Source organism: Cucurbita maxima, unplaced genomic scaffold (genome assembly GCF_002738345.1).
Source record: "Cucurbita maxima cultivar Rimu unplaced genomic scaffold, Cmax_1.0 Cma_Scf00015, whole genome shotgun sequence".
Classification (NCBI taxonomy): Eukaryota; Viridiplantae; Streptophyta; class Magnoliopsida; order Cucurbitales; family Cucurbitaceae; genus Cucurbita; species Cucurbita maxima.
The window spans coordinates 856,897-877,363 of NW_019272031.1; the positions used below are offsets into that span (position 1 = coordinate 856,897).

Here is a 20,467-nt window from a genome sequence, read left to right on the forward strand (position 1 = left end):
AAAAAAAAAAAAAAAAAAAAAAAAAAAAAAAAAAAAAAAAAAAAAAAAAAAAAAAAAAAAAAAAAAAAAAAAAAAAAAAAGTCGGTTAAAGCCCAAGGGGCAAAATGGACATTTTACCCCTCAGCCCATTATAGGGGTCTTGAGGGTTCTCCACAGAATTCCTACAAAAGAAAGAAGTGTGAAAGAAAAGGATTGAGAGAAAGTTTGAGAGAGAAAACTGAACAGCCGGAGTTTTCGTCAGAGAGTCGCCGACGGAATCCATTTCCTACTAAGACCTACACTCTAGAGTCCTTGGAGTGAAGTAAGAACTCGTGTTGTTGAGATTTCCTCCTCTTTCGTCAAGATCAGAAAGAAAACCCGCAAGGTAAGATTTAGAACTATACTCTTTAGATCTGAGATCTTTGTTTGGAAGTAGAGTGTTTAAGTTTACTACCTTCATCCATGGAAGATCCGCCACTGATTTTGGCGAGGAAATCGGACGAAACGTCGAGATTTGGGAATCTTTCCAAGAACGGTAAGAATGTTACCGGACCTCTTTCTGACGTTCATAACTCATTGTATGACTAAGTAAAAATCAAGAAAAAAATATTGGCACGTAGGTTGAAGTATGATCTAAAACTTTGTTGAACAAACCATTACTGCTTGGATTAAGAATCGAGAGATAGAAAATGGAAAAAACATAAGAAAACTAATCGGAAACCTTGATTTTCTGCTAGGAGGAGAGAGAAGCCGCCAGCGTGCCACGTGTCAACCGGCTAGAGGACTGCGTGCGCCAACCCCCTTCGGACACACGTCGAACGCAGCTTGAAAAAATGCGGCTCCAACCCATCCTGCATCCCTCCCTACGACACGCGTCCCCGGCCCACATCCCTCAGCTGAACTGGTACCCGCGCGGCGAACCGAACGGAATCGAACCGACGATCCGCGGTCCACCTGAACCACGATTTTCGAACCAAACCGGCGACCTGCAACTGCAGAAAACCCTGGGCACGTAACACTCGTGTGTGGAATCTGCTAGTGGTTGCACCCCGACGCGTGGCTGGCGCGTGTAAGCTCATTTTTTACCTGTTTGACTTCTGTTTTCCCTATTTCCCTCCTTATTCCAATCCTAAACCCATTTTATATGAAATAGGACCTAATTAAGGAAAAATCACCACCTTTCGATTCGCAAGTGTGTGGAAACGCTGCGTAAGGGCACACATCATCCAAGTAAGTCACCACATGGAATTCTAGGAAGTAATACTTGTAGGAGTCGCTTGGAATGCATGCATGCTAGTTTAATTATCTTAGGTCGTAGTTTTCCGTGATAGTACGTAGGTAATTGATTATTAAAAGTAGGATGTATTATGTGAATTATTATGACAATTACCTGAGTATTGTTCTTATGCTTTAAGTTTCCGCTTATTATGTATATGGATATTCTGTGCTGAAAGGAGGATGGGAATTTGTGAAACCTGCGCTCCGGGAGCTGATGGACGTTATCGCCCCATTGAGCTTGTATATTTACCTTGCATGAATATCATATGATGATGTTGGATGATAGTTATGTACGTACTCAGTTAATTTTCATGGCCACTTTTATGATTAAGTCTAGAGATTTATGGTTAGAGCGACAAGTCACCAAGGAATAGACTTAACCTTTTCCTAGTAGTCTAACAGACCATCACGGCACACAAACCACCTCTAGAGTACCCTTAGGCTACTTGTGTGTGGATGGTGATATAGCTTCGTGGGGGACCGCGGGTTTCTGATCAGGACTCGATTGCTCGATAGCTATTTAGTATGGTAAACGGGATACCCACGTCGTAATTGACTGTTTAGCTGGATGAAATATGGGAGGTAGCCCTCCCAAATACAGGGGGATTATCGTGGGACTAGGAGGTTGCAGCTCACTTCCTAGGCAAGACCCCAAGTAATCTCATACCCATGTCGAGGTAGCCACTCTCAAGGCACAAGTCCAACACAGGTTAGCATAAAAGGAATTCTAGGGGTATAAATAGAAGGTCTAAGAACCAAAGAAGTCCGAAGGGACAAGTTCAAAGGAGGAAGCCCTAATGAGCTAAGACCAAAATCAGATGTTCTAGAGCGAAAGGAAAGTTCGTGGTTGTTTGTTAAGTTTAGTGTGCGACGAGAGCCTACAAGTAGGTGGCTTACTGAGTAGAATTTTTATGCTCATTCTTGTTATACCTTTCTTTTTCAGGTACGTGAGGCGTCGAGTCAAGAGAGGGCGCGTTGATTGATGTGGGTTGTCACAGAGGAAGCATGTCTTGGGGCGTCAGTCTAGTTTACTAAATAGTACACTTTGTCTTTCATGTTTCTTTTCTTGTTTTTACCTAGGCACATATGTCCTTTTAGTAATGAAACGTTTTTCTTACGAAATAAATTAAATACTTTTGAAATAATGTTTTCCTTGAATTTCTCGTTTACACGTTACACGTCATAGTCATTGCTTGTCATGACTGAGGTTAATTCTTTGGGTCGTGACAAATTTGGTATCAGAGCACCAGGACATAGGTCCTGTAGACACTTAGGTTAGAGAGTCGTATCCTCTCTAACGCGCCCATCAATCACCTGACGCTCGCGACCAGACAGTCTCATGAATTTGAATTGCGAAATTAAGAGATAAGATGTTAAGTAGAAAATTTTTCTTGACTGTTCTCTTGTGTTGTACTGCACATTTCCTAGAGGTTGAACCTTGAACTAAATGTAACTGCAAATTCTCTATTGTGGTAGCTAAATGGCACCTAGGAGGAGTAGAACTTATCTCGGGCCTGGACCTAGAAGGGGAAGAAGAAGAGTCGCATAGGACACTGATGTCCCGTCACTTGAGGCGGAACAAACTGTACCTGAACCTCAAGAGGAGGTTGAAGAAATGCCACAATGGTCTGAATGTCCTATACCACGAGCACCAAGGTCAGGAATGAGTCAAAAGAAAGCAGTGACTCAAGAATTACCTAATGCAGACTCTACTGCTTCTCCTCCTGAAGCGGTTCCACCAGTGCCCACCAATAACGTGGAGGTTCCATCTAAGCCGCCAACAACTAACCTCACTACAGATGTACTACAGTCATTTATGTTAACCTCTAAGGAAAACTAGGCTCAAATGACTCAGTAGATGCAAACAATGGTCGCTAACCAGGCTACAATGCAACAGACAATACAACAGGCAACGTTGAAACAGACAACATGGCAACAGACAGCAATGCAACAGGCAGCAATGCAACAGTCAGTTTTGCTGGGGAACAGAGACTCTAGAACTATGACCATAGAGGCTCGTTATCTTAAGGACTTCCAGAGGCAAAAATTGTCTTCCCTTGAAGGTAGCAAAATTGATCCCATTGCAACAGAAAATTGGATCGAGGCTAGGAAAAAGCCTTCGTTTACATGAACTGTCCGCTGGAATATCAGGTTTATTGCGGAACGTATATATTGGAAGGAGAGGCTCATTTATGGTGGAAGGGTGCTAAAAAAAGGATTGCACCACTTGGAGAGCCTATTTTTTGGTGTCAGTTCAAAGAGGTCTATCTCCGCAAATACTATCCAGTCGCTGCTAGAATGAAGCTGCAGGCAGCATTTCATGAACTCAAATAGGGTGACCTATCTATGGAGGATTATGATCAGGAATTCAATAGGTTGACTAGATTCTCCCCTATATATGTCAGTACTGAAGAGCTTAAGGCTAAACGTTTTATCGCCGGCCTAAGGGAGAACATTAGAGGTTATGTGGCATCACAGTCATCCACAGACTATACAGCAGCTCTCAAGATGGCAACCATCATTGATGTGCCTCGTACTGACAGATTACAAGTAGGGTTAGCCCAAAAATCCCAGATCAGTCCAGGGGAGACAGATAAACTGGAATTATCCCAGGACTGGCAAACCATCCAGTGGTGGCATTATCAATCACGGAAGAGGCTCATCACAGAACAGAAATCAATGTCCTAAGTGTCAGCGTACTCACCAGGGAGAATGTCGCCTAGGGACTACTGTATGCTATAATTGTGGCCAGATGGGACACTATGCAGCAAACTGCCCTCAAAAGAGAGACAATGACACTAACCGACCTGCAATAAAGAATCAAAGGGGTCGGGGTGCCCAACAGCAGTAGGGGCGAGCTGTAGCCCATGCAACCACAAGTAGGCAGACGGATGCACCCGATGCAGTTGTTATAGGTAAACTACCCGTCTTTTGTCATTTGGCTTTAGTACTATTTGATTCAAGATCCACACACTCGTTTGTGTCTGAGGAATTCGTTGATTTAGCGCACTTAAAAAAAAACTCTTAGAGACCATTCTATCAATGTCCACCCCTGCTCACGAGTTATTAATGGCTACTCATAGAGTTAAGGGAGGTAGTCTGACAGTGTCGAGCCGTGTCATAGAAGCTACATTAATAGTATTAAGCATGCAAGACTTCAATGTCATTTTGGGCATGGATTGGCTAGGCGAGAATCGCGCTCTAATAGATTGTGAAACTCGAAAAGTCACTCTCAGACTTCCGTCAGGGGATAGTTTTACATATAAGGGAGCCATGTCCAAAAGAACCCCAAGCGTCGTAACTGCACTAAAGGCCAAAAAGACGATCCGCAGTGGTGCAAGCGCATTCTTAGTTAGTGTGACCCTAGACAGCAGGAATGAACAGGCAGTATCTTTAGTACACATTGTCAGGGAATTCTTTGATGTTTTTCCTAACGATTTGCCAAGTTTGCCCCCTGTTAGGGAAGTTGACTTCGGGATCAACTAGAACCAGGAACTGCGCCGATCTCCAAAGCACCCTACAAAATGGCACCTGCAGAACTCAGGGAATTGAAGGAACAGTTACAGAAGCTATTGGATAAGGGTTTATACGACCCAGTGTGTCACCCTGGGGAGCCCCTATTCTGTTTGTCAAGAAGAAGGATGGATCCCTGCGCCTGTGTATAGACTATAGAGAACTGAATAAGGTCACCATAAAGAATAAGTACCCCCTCCCGAGGATCGACGACTTGTTTGATCAATTGCAGGGAGCAACGGTATTCTCTAAAATTGACTTGAGGTCAGGATATCATCAATTGAGAATAAGAGAAGAAGATATACTCAAAATAGTTTTTAGAAGTCGCTATGGACATTATGAATTTCTCTCCTTTGGACTTACCAAGGCACCAGTCGTCTTCATGGAACTAATGAACAAGGTGTTTAAGGAATTCTTAGACACTTTTGTTATAGTATTTTATTGATGATATTTTGGTGTACTCTAAGTCAGAAGCAGAGCACGAAGGACATTTGAGAAAAGTTCTGACCATACTAAGAACATAGCGACTGTACGCCAAGTTTTCCAAGTGTGAATTTTGGCTATCTGAGGTAGCGTTTTTGGGTCATGTGGTGTCAAGTAGAGGAATCACAGTGGACCCAGCTAAGATAGAGGCGGTGATGAAGTGGCCAAGACCGACCACAGTCACTGAAGTACGGAGTTTTCTAGGACTAGCTGGTTATTACAGAAGGTTCGTCCAGGATTTCTCCAAGATATCTTCAACGCTAACTCAGTTAACTAAGAAAGGCAAGCCTTTTGTGTGGACATTAGCTTGCGAACAGAGCTTCCAGGAACTCAAGGAGAGGTTGGTGACAGCACCAGTCCTCACAGTTCCAGATGGATCAGGGAATCTTGTGGTGTACAGTGACGCATCGGGAAAAGGATTAGGATGCGTGCTCATGCAGAAAGGTAAAGTGATAGCTTACGCTTCCAGATAACTGAAGGAATATGAAAGAAATTATCCCATTCATGACCTCGAGTTAGCAGTAGTGGTGTTTGCACTAAAAACGTGGCGACATTATTTGTATGGAGAGAAAATTCAAGTATTCACTGATCACAAGAGTCTCAAGTATCTATTTACGCAGAAGGAGCTTAACATGAGGCAGAGGAGATGGTTGGAATTAGTAAAGCATTATGACATCGAGATCCTGTATCATCCAGGCAAGGCCAATGTCGTGGCGGAAGCATTGAGCAGAAATGCAGTTGATACTTTCGCGATGATCACTAAGCAGGAGAGAATACAGGATGAGATGAAAAGGGCTGGAATCGATGTTGTAATCAAAGGTGGTACTTCTCAGATAACACAAATGACCATGCAACCCACCTTACGAAAAACGAATTATTGACACTCAAAGTTCTGATGAACACCTTGGGAAACTGTGGAATCAGACAAAGACTGAAAGACTAGTGGGGTACTCAATCTCTTCAGATGGGGGTCTGCTGTGGAAAAATAGCCTATGTGTTCCCCATGACAAGAAAATTTTGAAGGATATTATGACAGAAGCTCACGATACTTCTTACACATTCTACCCTGGAAGTACAAAGATGTATCAGGATCTTAAGGGATGTTATTGGTGGCCAGGGATGAAAAAGGAGATAGCAGATTTTGTAAGCCGATGCTTGACCTGTCAGCAGGTGAAGGCCCCGAGACAGCGTCCAGCCGGACTGCTACAACCCTTAAAGGTCCCTCAGTGGAAATGGGAAGCAGTTTGCATGGATTTTATCTCGGGTTTGCCCAAGACCAAACAAAGCTTCAACGTAATTTGGGTAGTTGTTGATAGACTTACCAAAATGGCTCACTTCATCCCAGGCAAAACCACTTATCGTGTGGATCGGTGGGCTCAGCAGTATATCAGAGAGATAGTACGCCTGCATGGTGTACCGGTCTATAGTATCTGATCGAGACACTAGGTTCACCTCTCAGTTTTGGAAAAGCCTCCAAAAAGCATTGGGGACTCAGCTAAGGTTTAGTACAGCATTCCATCCTCAGACGGATGGACAGACCGAAAGACTGAACCAAATCTTAGAAGATATGTTGCGAGCCTGTGTCATGGATTTCGATGGGTGCTGGGATGAACATCTACCACTGATAGAGTTTGCTTACAATAATAGTTATCAAGCGACCATCCAAATGGCCCCTTTTGAGGCGCTTTATGGGCGTAGGTGTCGAACACCAATATTTTAGGAAGAAGTAAGCACGCAACAACTACTGGGACCAGAGTTGGTTCAGGTCATCAACGCAGCCGTGCAGAAAATTAAGCAAAGAATCCTCACTGCACAGAGCTGACAAAAGAGCTACACATATTTGCATAGAAGGGACCTCGAGTTCGAGGTGGGTGACCATGTGTTCTTGAAGGAAGCTCCTATGAGGGGGGTGTTGAGGTTTGGAAAGAAGGGGAAGTTAAGCCCAAGGTTTATAGGCCCTTTCGAAATTCTAGAGAGAGTTGGGGTCGTGGCTTATAAGATTGCTCTACCACCAAACCTTGTCGCCGTTCACAACGTGATCCACGTGTCTATGCTATGAAAGTACACCCCAGACTCTACTCATGTGATTGAATACGAGACTCTTCCTCTTCAGGAAGATCTGTCCTACAAGGAAAGGCCCAGCAAAATTCTGGCTCGAGACACTAGGCAATTATGCAACAAAGTTATCCTCTTGGTGAAAGTTGCATGGGGTAACCATCGAAACGAGGAGGCAACCTGGGAACAAGAGGATGTGTAAGGAGAGCCTATCCCGAACTCTTCCAAGAGATACAAACTTTCGAGGACGAAAGTTTCTAAGGAGGGGAGAATTTTTAATACTAAAAAAAAAAAAAGTCGGTTAAAGCCGAAGGGGCAAAATGGACATTTTACCCCTTAACCCATTATAGAGGTCTTGAGGGTTCTCCTACAGCATTCCTACAAAAGAAAGATGTGTGAGAGAGAAGGATTGAGAGAAAGTTTGAGAGAGAAAACTGAACAGCCGGAGTTTTCGTCGGAGAGTCGCCGACAGAATCCATTCCCTACTAAGACTTACACCCTAGAGTTCTTCTTGGAGTGAAGTAAGAACTCGTGTTGTTGAGATTTCCTCCTCTTTCGTCAAGATCGAAAAGAAAACCCGCAAGGTAAGATTTCGAACTATACTTTTTAGATCTGAGATCTTTGTTTGGGAGTAGAGTGTTTAAGTTTACTACCTTCATCCAGGGAAGATCCGCCACTGATTTTGGTGAGGAAATCGGATGAAACGTCGAGATCTGAGAATCTTTCCAAGAACGGTAAGAATGTTACCAAACCTCTTTCCAACGCTCATAACTCATTGTATGACCAAGTAAAAATCAAGAAAAAAATATTGGCACGTAGGTTGAAGTATGATCTAAAACTTTGTTGAACAAACCATTACTGTTTGGATTAAGAATCGAGAGATAGAAAATGGAAAGAACCTCGGAAAACTAATCGGAAACCTTGATTTTCTGCTAGGAGGAGAGAGAAGTCGCCAGCGTGCCACATGTCAACCGGCTAGAGGACCGCGTGTGCCAACCCCCTTTGGACGCGTCAAACGCTGCTTAGAAAAATGCGGCTTCAACCCAGCTCGCATCCCTCCCTGCGACACGCGTCCCCGGCAACGCAACCTAGCCCGCATCCCTCGGCTGACCCGGTACCTGCACGGCGAACCAAACCGAACTGATGACCCGCGGTCAACCTGAACCACTATTTTCGAACCGAACCGGCGACCTGTGACTACAAAAAACCCTGGGAGCATGACACTCGCGCGTGGAATCAGCTAGTGGTTGCACCCCAGCGCATGTAAGCTCATTTTTGACCCGTTCGACTTCTATTTTCCCTATTTCCCTCCTTATTCCAATCCTAAACCCATTTTATATGAAATAGGACCTACTTGAGGAAAAATCACCACCTTTCGATTCGCCAAGTGTGTGGAAACGCTGCATAAGGGCACGCATCATCCAAGTAAGTCACCACACGGAATTCTAGGAAGTAATACTTGTAGGAGTCGCTTGGAATGCATGCATGCTAGTTTAATTATCTTAGGTCGTAGTTTCTGAGTATTGTTCTTATGATTTACGTTTCCGTTATTATGTATATGGATATTGTGTGCTGAAAGGAGGATGGGAATTTGTGAAATCTGCGCTCTGGGAGTTGATGGACGTTATCGCCCCGTTGAGCTTGTATGTTTACCTTGCATGAATATTGTATGATGATGTTTGATGATAGTTATGTACGTACTCAGTTAATTTTCATGGCCACTTTTATGATTAAGTCTAGAGATTTATGTTACAGCTACAAGTCACCAAGGAATAGACTTAACCTTCCCTAGTAGTCTAACAGACCATCACGACACACGAACCACCTCTAGAGTACCCTTAGGCCACTTGTGTGTGGATAGTGATATAGCTTCATGGGGGACCAACGGGTTCCTGATCAGGACTCGACTGCTCGATAGCCGTTTAGTATGGTAAACGGGATACCCACGTCGTAATTGACCGTTTAGCTGGATGAAATAGGGGAGGTAGCCCTCTCAAATACAGGGGGATTATCGTGGGACTAGGAGGTTGCAGCTCACTTCCTAGGCAAGACCCCAAGTAATCTCATACCCATGTCGAGGTAGCCACTCTCAAGGCACAAGTCCAACATAGGTTAGCATAAAAGGAACTCTAGGGGTATAAATAGAAGGTCTAAGAACCAAAGAAGTCCGAAGGGACAAGTTCAAAGGAGGAAGCCCTAATGAGCTAAGACCAGAATCAGATGTTCTAGAGCCAAAGGAAAGTCTGTGGTTGTTTGTTAAGTTTAGGGTGCGACGAGAGCCGACAAGTAGGTGGCTTACTGAGTATAATTTTTATACCCATTCTTGTTATACCTTTCTTTTTCAGGTACGTGAGGCGTTGAGTCAAGAGAGGGCGCGTTGATCGATGTGGGTTGTCACAGAGGAAGAGTGTCCCGGGGCGTCAGTCTAGTTTACTGAATAGTACACTTTGTCTTTCATGTTTCTTTTCTTGTTTTTACTTAGGCACATATGTCCTTTTAGTAATGAAACGATTTTCTTATGAAATAAATGAAATACTTTTGATATAATGTTTTCCTTGAATTTTTCGTTTACACGTTACACGTCATAGTCATTGCTAGTCACAACTGAGGTTAATTCTTTGGGTCGTGACATAGGCAGAGCTAGATAGGGTAGTGTGATTTGTGTCCCATCCAATTGGTGATAGCTAAGGGGTCTCTTGAACAGGACCCTAAGCCGTAGAAACCTGTCTCTGTGCGGGTGAGCATGGGACAATGTAGGATGACTTAGTAGCTAATCGGCACGCAGGAGATCATAGCCTCTCGATTATAGTTGTAGTATGGTCCCATGGGAGGGTTGTCGACTAACCTCCATGGATGATGCTCAGAGAGCGATACTGATTCAAATCCAGCTACACTGTCCTCTCCTCAGTTTTACTTTTGAGGTCGCGCCTCATCCCAGGACACTGATCATCCACCGCATAAGATAGGCAAGCCTCATAAGTTGTAGAAAATAGAGTTGCAACTTAGTTTGCACTTCCTAGAACCCCAAGACAAGGTCGTGGATACCTATTAAGATAAGGTTGCGAAAAGAGTTTACAAGTAGGTTGCTTACTGAGCATTCTTAAACTCATCATTTCTACTTTTTTTTTTTTTTTCAAGTGAGTGATGCCACGGATCGGGACAGGAACGCATGCAGGAGTCTTAAAGCCAAAAAGGAGTGTCCCGGGGCATCTAGGAGTCTGTACATATCATGCATAGTTACTTCACACATTTTGTACTCCACATACTTTTTCATGAAATTCATACACTACTTAAACATTTTGTTTTGATGGTAATTCTTCTTCTTAATTGCTAACATTTTTAAGCAATTTCCTCTTGTCTATCTCTTTTTTAAATGTTTTCATTGCATAATCCATTAGCTTAGCCCTTGATTTTGAGTCTCAAATTTTGGGGGGTGGCAATTCATATCATTCAACATATCACATCCTTTCTATGGTATAGTTCAACCTATCATATCCTTCCACATACCATATCATAACATGTAATATACTCACCTTAATTGTCTTAAATAAGAACCAAAAGATTTTGGTTGGTTTGAAAAGATTGAGAAATGAAATTATGAAATAGATAAAAAGATAGTATAGGGAGAAGTTTTATATTTAAGGGAGTAAAAGCTGTAGGGAGTAGTGTGGAAGATGAAGCGAAGACAAAAGGGTTTAAAGAAGGAACAAATTCTGTATAAGAAATGGAAGCAACTGTTCTTACTTTTACTTTATTATGCTACATGATTATCAAAGCGATTAAAGAAAAAGAATACAAACTTTATGACCGGAACAAGAAAAGAAAGAAAGAGAGATATAAGTTATATATAAAATAGATTTGGGTTAGCGATGGCAAACAAAATAAGAAACTAAAACCCAAAGAAGATATGGATTTGTACAAAGAGAAAAAAGCGTTATACAAGTTTGCGTTGAGGGAACAATGGGAGTATGTGGGCGAGGTATGTAAGGATGCGAGGCAGTTCGTGCTTCCGATCAATAACGGTGGAGACACGGCGTTGCATTTGGCAGTGCACAGTGGAAAAGAAGAACCTTTAAAAACCTTTCTTGCGCAGGTGATGGAGATGGAGTACACAGAGCATTGGAAGAGCTACGTTGAAAACACACCTCTACATGAAGCTGCCAGTGTAGGGAATTTGGGTGCTGTTAAGCTCTTGGTTGAGTTAAGGAAGGAGGATTTGTTGGAGGTGAACATTTGGGGTGAAACGCCTTTGTATAGTGCAGCCAGATATGGGAAACTTGACATCGTTCAATATATTTTGAATGATTGTGAAGATTTTTACGCTCGATCTTCCCTAAACTGGACGGCAAAGGGTACTCCAATCATTCATGCAGCCATTCAAAGCGAGAACTTCGGTTAGTGTCTCGGTTTATGTTACCATAATTGAAGCTAATTCCAAGTTTTAATACCTAATTCAAAGCTTTTATTGCAGAGATGGTTATGATGTTGGTGGATTTCGACAAGTCACTGTTGGAGATGAAGGATACAAACAACAAGACGGCTCTCCACGTGCTGGCCAATATGCCACACATTTTTGAGAGTGGATACGTCAAGGGATTTTGGGCGGAATTGATCTATTATTGTAACAACTATGATTAAAATTTTTAAAAATTATATTTCATTCCTTTTTTTAAAAAAAAAACTTTTTAATATTTTTTTTTTTCTTATCACATCACAGGGCTTCCCAAGGACCCAACTTACGACTTTAATTTTTGTAAATTTGGCTATGTGAACAACAATGACTCTACAAGTTTAAGTAATAAAGACAAGAAGTTTGAAGATTTAGAAGCCGGATTTGACTCTAAACCTAAACATAATTGGTGTTTTAAATGGAGTAAGTTTTTTTTTTGTTTTTTTTACTAATTTAGGAAATGAACATGTGTTTATAAGTAAATAATACATCTACATTATAAGGGTTTTTAGAGAAAACCTAAAGAAAAGGCACGAGAGCTTAACTTTAAAGTGACAATATCACACCATTCTTGAGAGTCTGATTCCTAACCTTTTAAATTCTTAATCTTACTCGTATTTAATAAAAAAAACAATTACGGAAGGATTGTTTGTGCACTGAGTACTAAAGGATTGTTTGTGAGTGGCAGGTAAATACCTTGGACAAAGTTCGAAGAGGTTGTTGGGGAGATTCATCGTGCGAGGTCTTCTTTCTCTAACTCTAAAACATATTTTTAACAAAAAAAAAAAATAATGTTAATATGACATTCAAATGCTAAGTATGACATTTAAAATACAGGGTGGCTTGAATGCAAAGAGCTGTACATGAAAAAGAAAAAACATAAATTAATTCTAAGAATCACGGAAATGCTAGTGGACATAGATTTATCATGTTACCAGGAAAAACAGAAGCCCGACAGCACTCTAATTGACAGATCAGAAAAGGCAAAAGAACCTATCGTGGATGGTAAAAGTATTGAATACAAGGACCACCATGAGACGCCACTGTTACTGGCCGCAGCCAGGGGAATAATAGAAGTGGTTGAAAGGATCATCGAAGCCCACCCAGAGGCTGTGGACTACGTGACGGAAAAGGACAGAAACATTCTGCATGTGCTCATTGCACACCGACAACTCAAGATCTTTGAATGGATTCAACGCCAGAAACTTATCATGCACAGACTGACCAGGAGGATCGACGTGTTGGGCTACACAGTATTGCACCATGTTGGAATCACTAAATTCCTCAGTCAATCCACCCTTGGTCCAGCAATACAACTTCAACATGAGCTGGAGTGGTTCGATCGCGTCCACAATGTGCTTCCGCTCCTTTACAACATGCAATATAGCAAGAACCAGTGGAATCCACGCGAGTTCTTCGATGAAACTCACAAGGATATGCTTGATAAAGCCAAAGAATGGATCAAGAAAACCTCCGAGTCTTGCTCTGCTGTTGCTGTCCTCATGGCCACTGTCGCCTTCGCCGCTGCCTTCACTGTCCCCGGTGGACTCAACTCCAAAACTGGCTCTCCGATTCTCCTCTCTGATCCTATCTACCTGTTTTTCGCCGCCTTGGACATCACCTCCCTCATCTCATCGCTCTCCTCCTTAGTTCTGTTTCTCTTGATCTTGACCTCGCCTTTTGAGATCGATACTTTTCGACATGAATTGACAATTCAATTGTCCTTGGGATTCAATCTGCTGTTCTTGTCGGTGGCGAGCACGATGATTGCGTTCGCTGTGGCCATCGTGCTCACAATGAAATCGACCAACATGGTATGGGCGGAATGCCTTTTGTTTTTGGTCACACTTGCTCCAATAGTCATTTTTGTAGTAATGAAGTTGCCGCTGTTGCTGGAGCTGGAGAAAAGTATTTGGAAGGGTCTACAATTTCTTTGGAAGTTGCTTCCCATGGGTTTCCTCACCATATTTTTTGAGATTCCTTCCAAATTTTTAAGCAACAAATCTACCTGATTTTCATGCCTGGATTTGGGAGCGGATATAACTGCGGATGGATACGTAATAAACTACTTCCTTTTCTTACCTTAATTGCCTGTACTGGCTTAATAAATGTGAAGTTTGTTGCACATAATGTTCAAAAGTGTGCTTTTTATTTATCTTTCCAAGGTTAATAATATATAAAAAATTTAATTTAAGATATAAAAATATTTCTCAAATATATTTGTCCTATGGAATATATGAGATTGTATCCCATTTAAACAACATTAACAAAAATGGTACTTTTCATCCCATTGAAATTAATCGTAGAGATCGATCATCTGCAAATATGGTTGATGCTTCTCAATTCAATATATAAGAAGAGTCACCTAATTTCATTCCAAATTAATCTTACGAGCAGTTACAACAGATAGCACAAGCCTTATCTGTATTCAATCATCCTCTTTTGGGTAATTCTGATAGTTACATCAATGCTGCAGGTTTATTTCCAGTATCTGTAATATTCATTAACTCTGCTAGTTCTAATTCATGGATTCTCGATAGTGGAGCTACGAATCATATAATATCCAAACTTTTGTTATGACTAAACCCAAGTCTCTAATCATGTCTACACTAAATTTTGTTAATGGAGGGATAACATATGTGTCACATACGGTAATGCTTCCTTTAATCCTGACCTTAAATTAAACAATATTTTATGGTTCATTAGCAAACTTACCAATCAGTTGAACTGTTGTATCACCTTCTATCCTGATTCTTGTATTAGGCAGAACTTGACTTGTAAGAGCCAATACAACTATCAATAAGTGAGGAGAGAGAAATGTCAGTTATACTACTCTTTTAGGGTTAAAAAAAAGCAGTGGGGAGGAAAAGAGAAAAAGGAAGAAAGAAAGAAAAAAAAAAGAAAGAAAGAAGAAGAAGACAGAGGAGAGGGTGGAACGGAGGAGACGAATGACGGAGCTTGAAGCGCTCGTCAGCAACGGTGGGCCGAACGGCTGAGGAAGGAGAACGCCGATGGTAAGAACTAGTGGTGTGATTTTTGTTGTTGTTTTCCAAAACCCTAATACATTTCACTGGATCGGTGTACCTAGGTTATTGTTGAGGAAAGTTGGTGAGTCCTTGTGAAGAAGAAGGCATGGGGTGTTGAGAGGAAAGAAAGATCAAGAAGAAGGTGGGAAGAAGAGGTCAAAAACTGAGGAGGCACGACCTGACCCAACCCGACCCATCTATACAGAACTGAAACACGATTTTTTTCATTTCACACCATTTGATTCGTCTTTATTCAGATTTAGGTCATTCACTCACACATTCCATAATGCCTTATTATAGGAAAATTCCAAGCTTAGTCAAGGGGACACTTAAAGACTCAATAAAGTTTTGGGAAGTCTACGATCAGGTAAGTAACCATCTAGAGCAAGTTTTTAAGTAATTGCTTGTAGGAGTAGGTTTGGATTTGTGGCCAAACAATTTAGTACCGTATTTAGGAATGGATAAAGTTAGTTCATGGAGGTGGTACTTCGATAATGTGTGTGGTTGAACTTTGATTGTCGTTATGGTTATATTGTTTCGTTGGCATGAATGTGAAATTTCGTATAGGCGTATGGGATGATCTGTTTTTTCATGTTGAGTTAGATGGTTATTATGTGACTTAGCATGGCGATGTGTTGTTGTAGTGGTTCTTTGTTAGGCATTGGGTGTGGGGCTTGGGTAGCCCATTGTTACCCTTTGTGAGTTGGATCATTTATTAGGTGCTAGTTATCATAAGTTCATATAGATGACAGTGTTCCATTTTCGTAGTCACCCACAAGGGGTTGAGAGTAATCATAGTATATTATTGTGATAACACGTCAGAGGTGCTTAGTGGGACGAGCCATGACCTTTTACTGATCCAGTCGAGCGGCATAGTGACAGGTAGTTACTATTCCTAAGACAGGTAGTTTTACTGATCTGAGCCGACAAGGGCGTAAGACAGGTAGTGACTGACCCGGCCTAGCGAGGCACAATGACAGGTAGTTACTGATCTTAGGAACAGTTAGATGTTGCTAAGCACCACTAGGTCTCTGACTATTTGAGCACAAAACTTAGGATCCCGTGAATAGGGCTAAGTTCGACAAGAGCTTACGAGCAAGTTGCTTACTGGGTATTGTTTATATACTCATTATGTGTTGTTTCTATTTTTTCAGGAGAAAAGTAGATCTGGGTCGGTGGCGGGGACATGTGGAGTCGTGCAGCTGCAGAAGGGGGCCCTTAGATTGAGTCAGCTTCTCCCATGTCATTTTGGTTATGATTTTGACGTTTTTGGAAAACCTGCGATATTTTGTAACTGTTTCTTTTTATGTGACTCCGTGGATTTTCTTTTATGTGTTTTGTAGTATTTTTTTTTTAAATGTATATCAGACAACTTTTAACTTTTAGTCCCTGGTTCAAACTACAAGAAGTATTGAAAAGTTCTTTTTACTCTTGAGTCCACGTGGCGACCAGTGATTCGGTATTTTTGAAGATCGGTCGTTACATGACTACGGGGAAGATGATTGGCCCGAGTAATAATTTGAAGGTCTCTATCATATTTCTTTATCTCCAATCAAGCCTTCAACAAATCAAGCATCTCAATCATCTAATTTGTGGCATCTACGCCTAGGTCATCCTTCATTTTTCTCGCTTTAAATTTCTAGCTAATCAATTGCATCTTGATAATACTATTTTTTCATAATGGTAGTATTTGCCTATTAGCAAAACAAACTAGGCTGTCTTTTCCAAGAAGTTCAATAACAACACATTTTGCCTTTGATCAGATACATTGTGATGTTTAGGGACCTTATAAAATTCCTACCCATTTTTATTTGTGTTTTTTACTCACTATTGTTGATGATTTTACTCGATGTCTTAGATTTTTCTTATCTAACATAAATTAGAAGTACAACATTTGTTAATGAACTTTATTAAATTCATTCAAACCCAATTTCACACTATTATCAAGATAGTATGATCTGACAATGAGACTGATTTCCTATCTTTGCAATCATTTTTTACTTCTTGTGGCATTGGATTTCAGCTTACTTGTGTCTATATTCCCCAACAAATACTTGTGTCTATACTCCCCAGCAAAATGGAGTCGTAGAAAGTAAGCATCGTCATATTCAAAATGTAGCTAGGTCTCTTCTCTTTCACTTAAATGTTCCATTTAATTTTTGGGGAGAGTGCATTTTAACTATTGTTTATCTTATAAATAGAACACCATCATCATTGTTATCTAACAAGACACCCATTGAAGCACTTTACAAACGACCACCTACATTTCATCATCTTAAAGTCGTTGGTTGTAAATGTTATGCAATTGTAGTACATCCAAAACAAAAATTTGAATCTCAGACAATTCCTTGTGTTTTCATAGGATATCCTAGTGGTCACAAAGGTATAAGTTGTACGACATATAGTCTCACAAATTCTTTATTCGTCGTGATCTTAAATTTTGTGAAGATGATTTTTCTATTTCATCAACTTCACAAGCTTTGACATTAGCTCCTTCAACTCCCATTTTACCACACCATGATTCAAACATTCGTTCTCCTCTTATTTCGTCATCTTCTTCACTTTCTGTTCCTTCTCCAAATTCACCCACTAATTCTATTCCAATCCTACCTGATACATCAGTTCCACTCTAACGTTCTACTCGTATCAAATAGTCTCCAATTTGGCATAATGATTATGAGATGTTTTCTACAACCAATCATTTAACCTCCAGCTCAAGTCACAGAACTGGCACCAGGTATCCCCTTCATTATTAACTTTCATTCTCTCATTTTTCTTCTGCTCAATGTACTTTTCTAACTCTTATTATAGTCGAAACATAACCTAAAACCCAGAATGAGGCAGTTGGCAACCCATTATGACAACAGGCTATGAATGTTGAAATTACAGCTTTGGAATGTAATTCTTGGTCTCTTGTAACTCTACCACCTATCCATAAAGCTATTGGCTATCTTTAGGTGTACAAGATTAAATACAACTCTGATGGTTCTGTTGAACGCTATAAAGTTCGGCTGGTAGCAAAGGGATACAATCAAGTTGAAGTTATTGATTACAAAGAGACATATTTTCCTATAGCGAAACTTACTATATTTCGTTGCTTCCTCACTATTGTTGCTGCTAAAAAGTGGTTCACTCATCAGTTGGATGTTCAAAATGTTTTTCTCCATGGTAATCTAAACGAGGAAGTCTACATGTCTTTACCACTAGGTCTTCGCCGATAGGGGGAGAATACAGTATGTCGGCTACATAAGTCTCTTTATGGGTTAAAACAAGCTTCTCGCAATTGGTTCTCCATATTCTCTACCACTATACAAAATGTAGGTTACACTCAGTCAAAAGATGATTACTCTTTATTTAAGAGTATTGGTATTTCTTTCATGGTAGTTTTTATCTATGTTGATGATACTCTGCTGACAGACAATGATCTCAAAGAAATTCAACATCTCAAGACTTGTTTATTCAAGAAATTCTTTATAAAATATTTAGAAATTTGAAATATTTTCTGGACATTGAATTTCTCGATCTAGAAAAGAAATGTTTGTCTCCAAGGAAATTTGCTTTAGACATTCTTCAAGGCACGGGTCTTATAGGAGCACGTCTAGAAAAATTTCTTATGGAGCAAAATTTGAAGCTTTCTTCAACAGAAATAGATAAGTTGAATGATCCAAACAAATATAGACAGCAGATTAATATATTTAATTGTTACCAGAACTTACTTAGTATATTCAGTCGTATGCTTAGCCAATTTCTGGGTAAACCAAGAAAATCACATTGGGAGGCAGCTCTTCGAGTTCTGAGATACATCAAAGGTACTCTTGGTCAATAACTTCTAGTACCATCTGAAAAAAAATTGAGATTACAAGCATATTGCTATTCTGACTAGAGTGGTTGTCAAACTATGAGACAGTCTATTTTTTTGTTCTGCATCTTCTTGGGAAATTCATTTATTTCTTGGAAGTCTAAAAAACAAACCAATGTGTCTAGATCATCCGCAGAAGTCGAGTATCAAGCTATGGCAAATACTTGTTTAGAGTTAACTTGGCTTAGATATATTCTTGAAAGTTTCGCTGTCCGAACCAACATTATTGTATTGTGGTAATTAAGCAACATTGCATATAGCAGCCAACCTAGTTTTTCACAAACGTACGGAACTTATTGAAATAGATTGCCATATAGTTCGAGAAAAGTTACAAGCTAAAATCATCAAACTATGTTATGTTTCGACTAAAATACAATTGACGGATGTTTTCACTAAAGTTTTGGGAAGACAACAATTTAATTTTTTGAAAGTCAAGTTTGATGTAATTGACCTACACTCTCAAACTTACTCTCCAACTTGAGGGAGAGTATTATGAAATTTGATTTAAGCTATAAAGATATTTGTGGAATATATTTTGTTGTATAAATGTACTTAGTTATAAAATATATTTGATATAGTTGTCATTCATTAGTATTTTTTTTCCTTTCTTTTTATGAGTTGGATATATTTTCTCTTACTTTCGGGAGTTGGTTGCAGTATATTATCTCTTGTTTTTAGAAGTTAGTTGGCATCTTTTATCTATTAATGAATATTGTACTTTGGATACGGACTTTTGGTTCTCATTCTTAACACAAAGACAATTAAGATAAAAACGAGCACTATTTGGCCAAATTAAGGTGTCAAAAGCTAAATTAGATTTTTAATAATGATATTAAGTAAGTTATGCCGCTCAACATGTTCTAATCCAATGTTGTGAACTTGTGTAGGTTGACTTGAATTTCAATGGACAGAATTGGACTAGCTCCAAGTATAATTTAGCGAGTTCAATTTAAGCGACTCAAGTAGGTGGTTTTTCTATTGTTTGGGTGACATGAATCATTTGAAGTATGAATGACATGTGCCCTATGACCCTTGCATGTGTCGTACCTTATGATTGTTATGTTTATTATGTTATGATGCGTTGTTACGATGAGATATGTCATGTAATGGAATATCATGTTGACATTATAGATTATAGAATATGAAATTAAAAATAACCAATAAAATAATTCATATCGGACGGGAAAATGTTGTTTAATAAACCGGTTTAAAAAATTAGGGTGCTTGAAAGGACAATTATTTTTGCCCTTTTTGTACAGCGAAAGTGGTGTAGAGTAAAGAAAAAAAAAACACAACCTTTATAACCCAAAGAAGAAAACAGTGATAGTGTTGTTTGTTTATATGTTATTGATAGCAATGGAGTGCCCAATCATTCATTTATTTATGTAATAATCGAGGAAAGAAAAGACATTGTCCGTATTGCTTAGGTTGAAAATTGGGGAGGTAGGAAGGTACGTCCTTGCTTCCTTTCATCCCACTTAAATGGTTTGAAATCTGTCAGAGAATACATTTTTTTTTTATAGTTCTAGGCCAACATTTTGGATGATTCAACTTAGGTCTGATATGCTTGGACCCTTTCTTACTAGCTTTAACTCGCATTTAAGGTTAATATATTTTAGCTAATTTAAATTTTTTAAATTAAAGTTTAAACTATTTTATACCAAATTAGATATCGTTCATTTAAATTATTTGGAATAAATTTAAATTATTTTACAAAAATTAGGCCAATCTTTACAAAATCATCGGCTAAAGAAACTAAGTAAAAACAAAAGGATAAGACGAGGAAGAAATATCTAAGTAATTCCAAGATTATTGCACACATGA

The 20,467-nt window shown here is 39.8% G+C and overlaps 1 protein-coding gene and 2 long non-coding RNA genes across 3 annotated transcripts; all 3 read left to right on the plus strand.

The window, feature by feature from the left end:
- The first annotated feature begins 173 nt into the window (after positions 1-173).
- On the plus strand, positions 174-8,261 carry LOC111490548. The gene is made up of 3 exons (XR_002719586.1): positions 174-364; positions 7,972-8,042; positions 8,245-8,261. It is a non-coding gene; the product is annotated as an uncharacterized LOC111490548 (long non-coding RNA).
- Positions 8,262-11,205: 2,944 nt separating this feature from the next.
- On the plus strand, positions 11,206-13,780 carry LOC111490543. Its single transcript, XM_023139189.1, has 5 exons — positions 11,206-11,702; positions 11,780-11,929; positions 12,026-12,181; positions 12,447-12,500; positions 12,596-13,780. The coding sequence occupies exons 1-5, from the start codon at positions 11,216-11,218 to the stop codon at positions 13,768-13,770; spliced, it is 2,022 nt and encodes a 673-aa protein (XP_022994957.1). The 5' UTR covers positions 11,206-11,215; the 3' UTR covers positions 13,771-13,780.
- An 866-nt stretch (positions 13,781-14,646) lies between these two features.
- LOC111490069 lies at positions 14,647-16,215 on the plus strand. The gene is made up of 3 exons (XR_002719491.1): positions 14,647-14,772; positions 14,847-15,047; positions 15,939-16,215. It is a non-coding gene; the product is annotated as an uncharacterized LOC111490069 (long non-coding RNA).
- The last annotated feature ends 4,252 nt before the right edge of the window (positions 16,216-20,467 follow it).

Coding starts and splice junctions, on each gene's coding strand:
- LOC111490543 (XM_023139189.1), top strand. CDS start 11,216: ATGGATTTGTACAAAGAGAAAAAAGCGTTATACAAGTTTGCGTTGAGG. Junction 11,930..12,025: donor GGCGGAATTGATCTATTATT/GTAACAACTATG, acceptor ATCACATCACAG/GGCTTCCCAAGGACCCAACT. Junction 12,501..12,595: donor GGGGAGATTCATCGTGCGAG/GTCTTCTTTCTC, acceptor TTTAAAATACAG/GGTGGCTTGAATGCAAAGAG.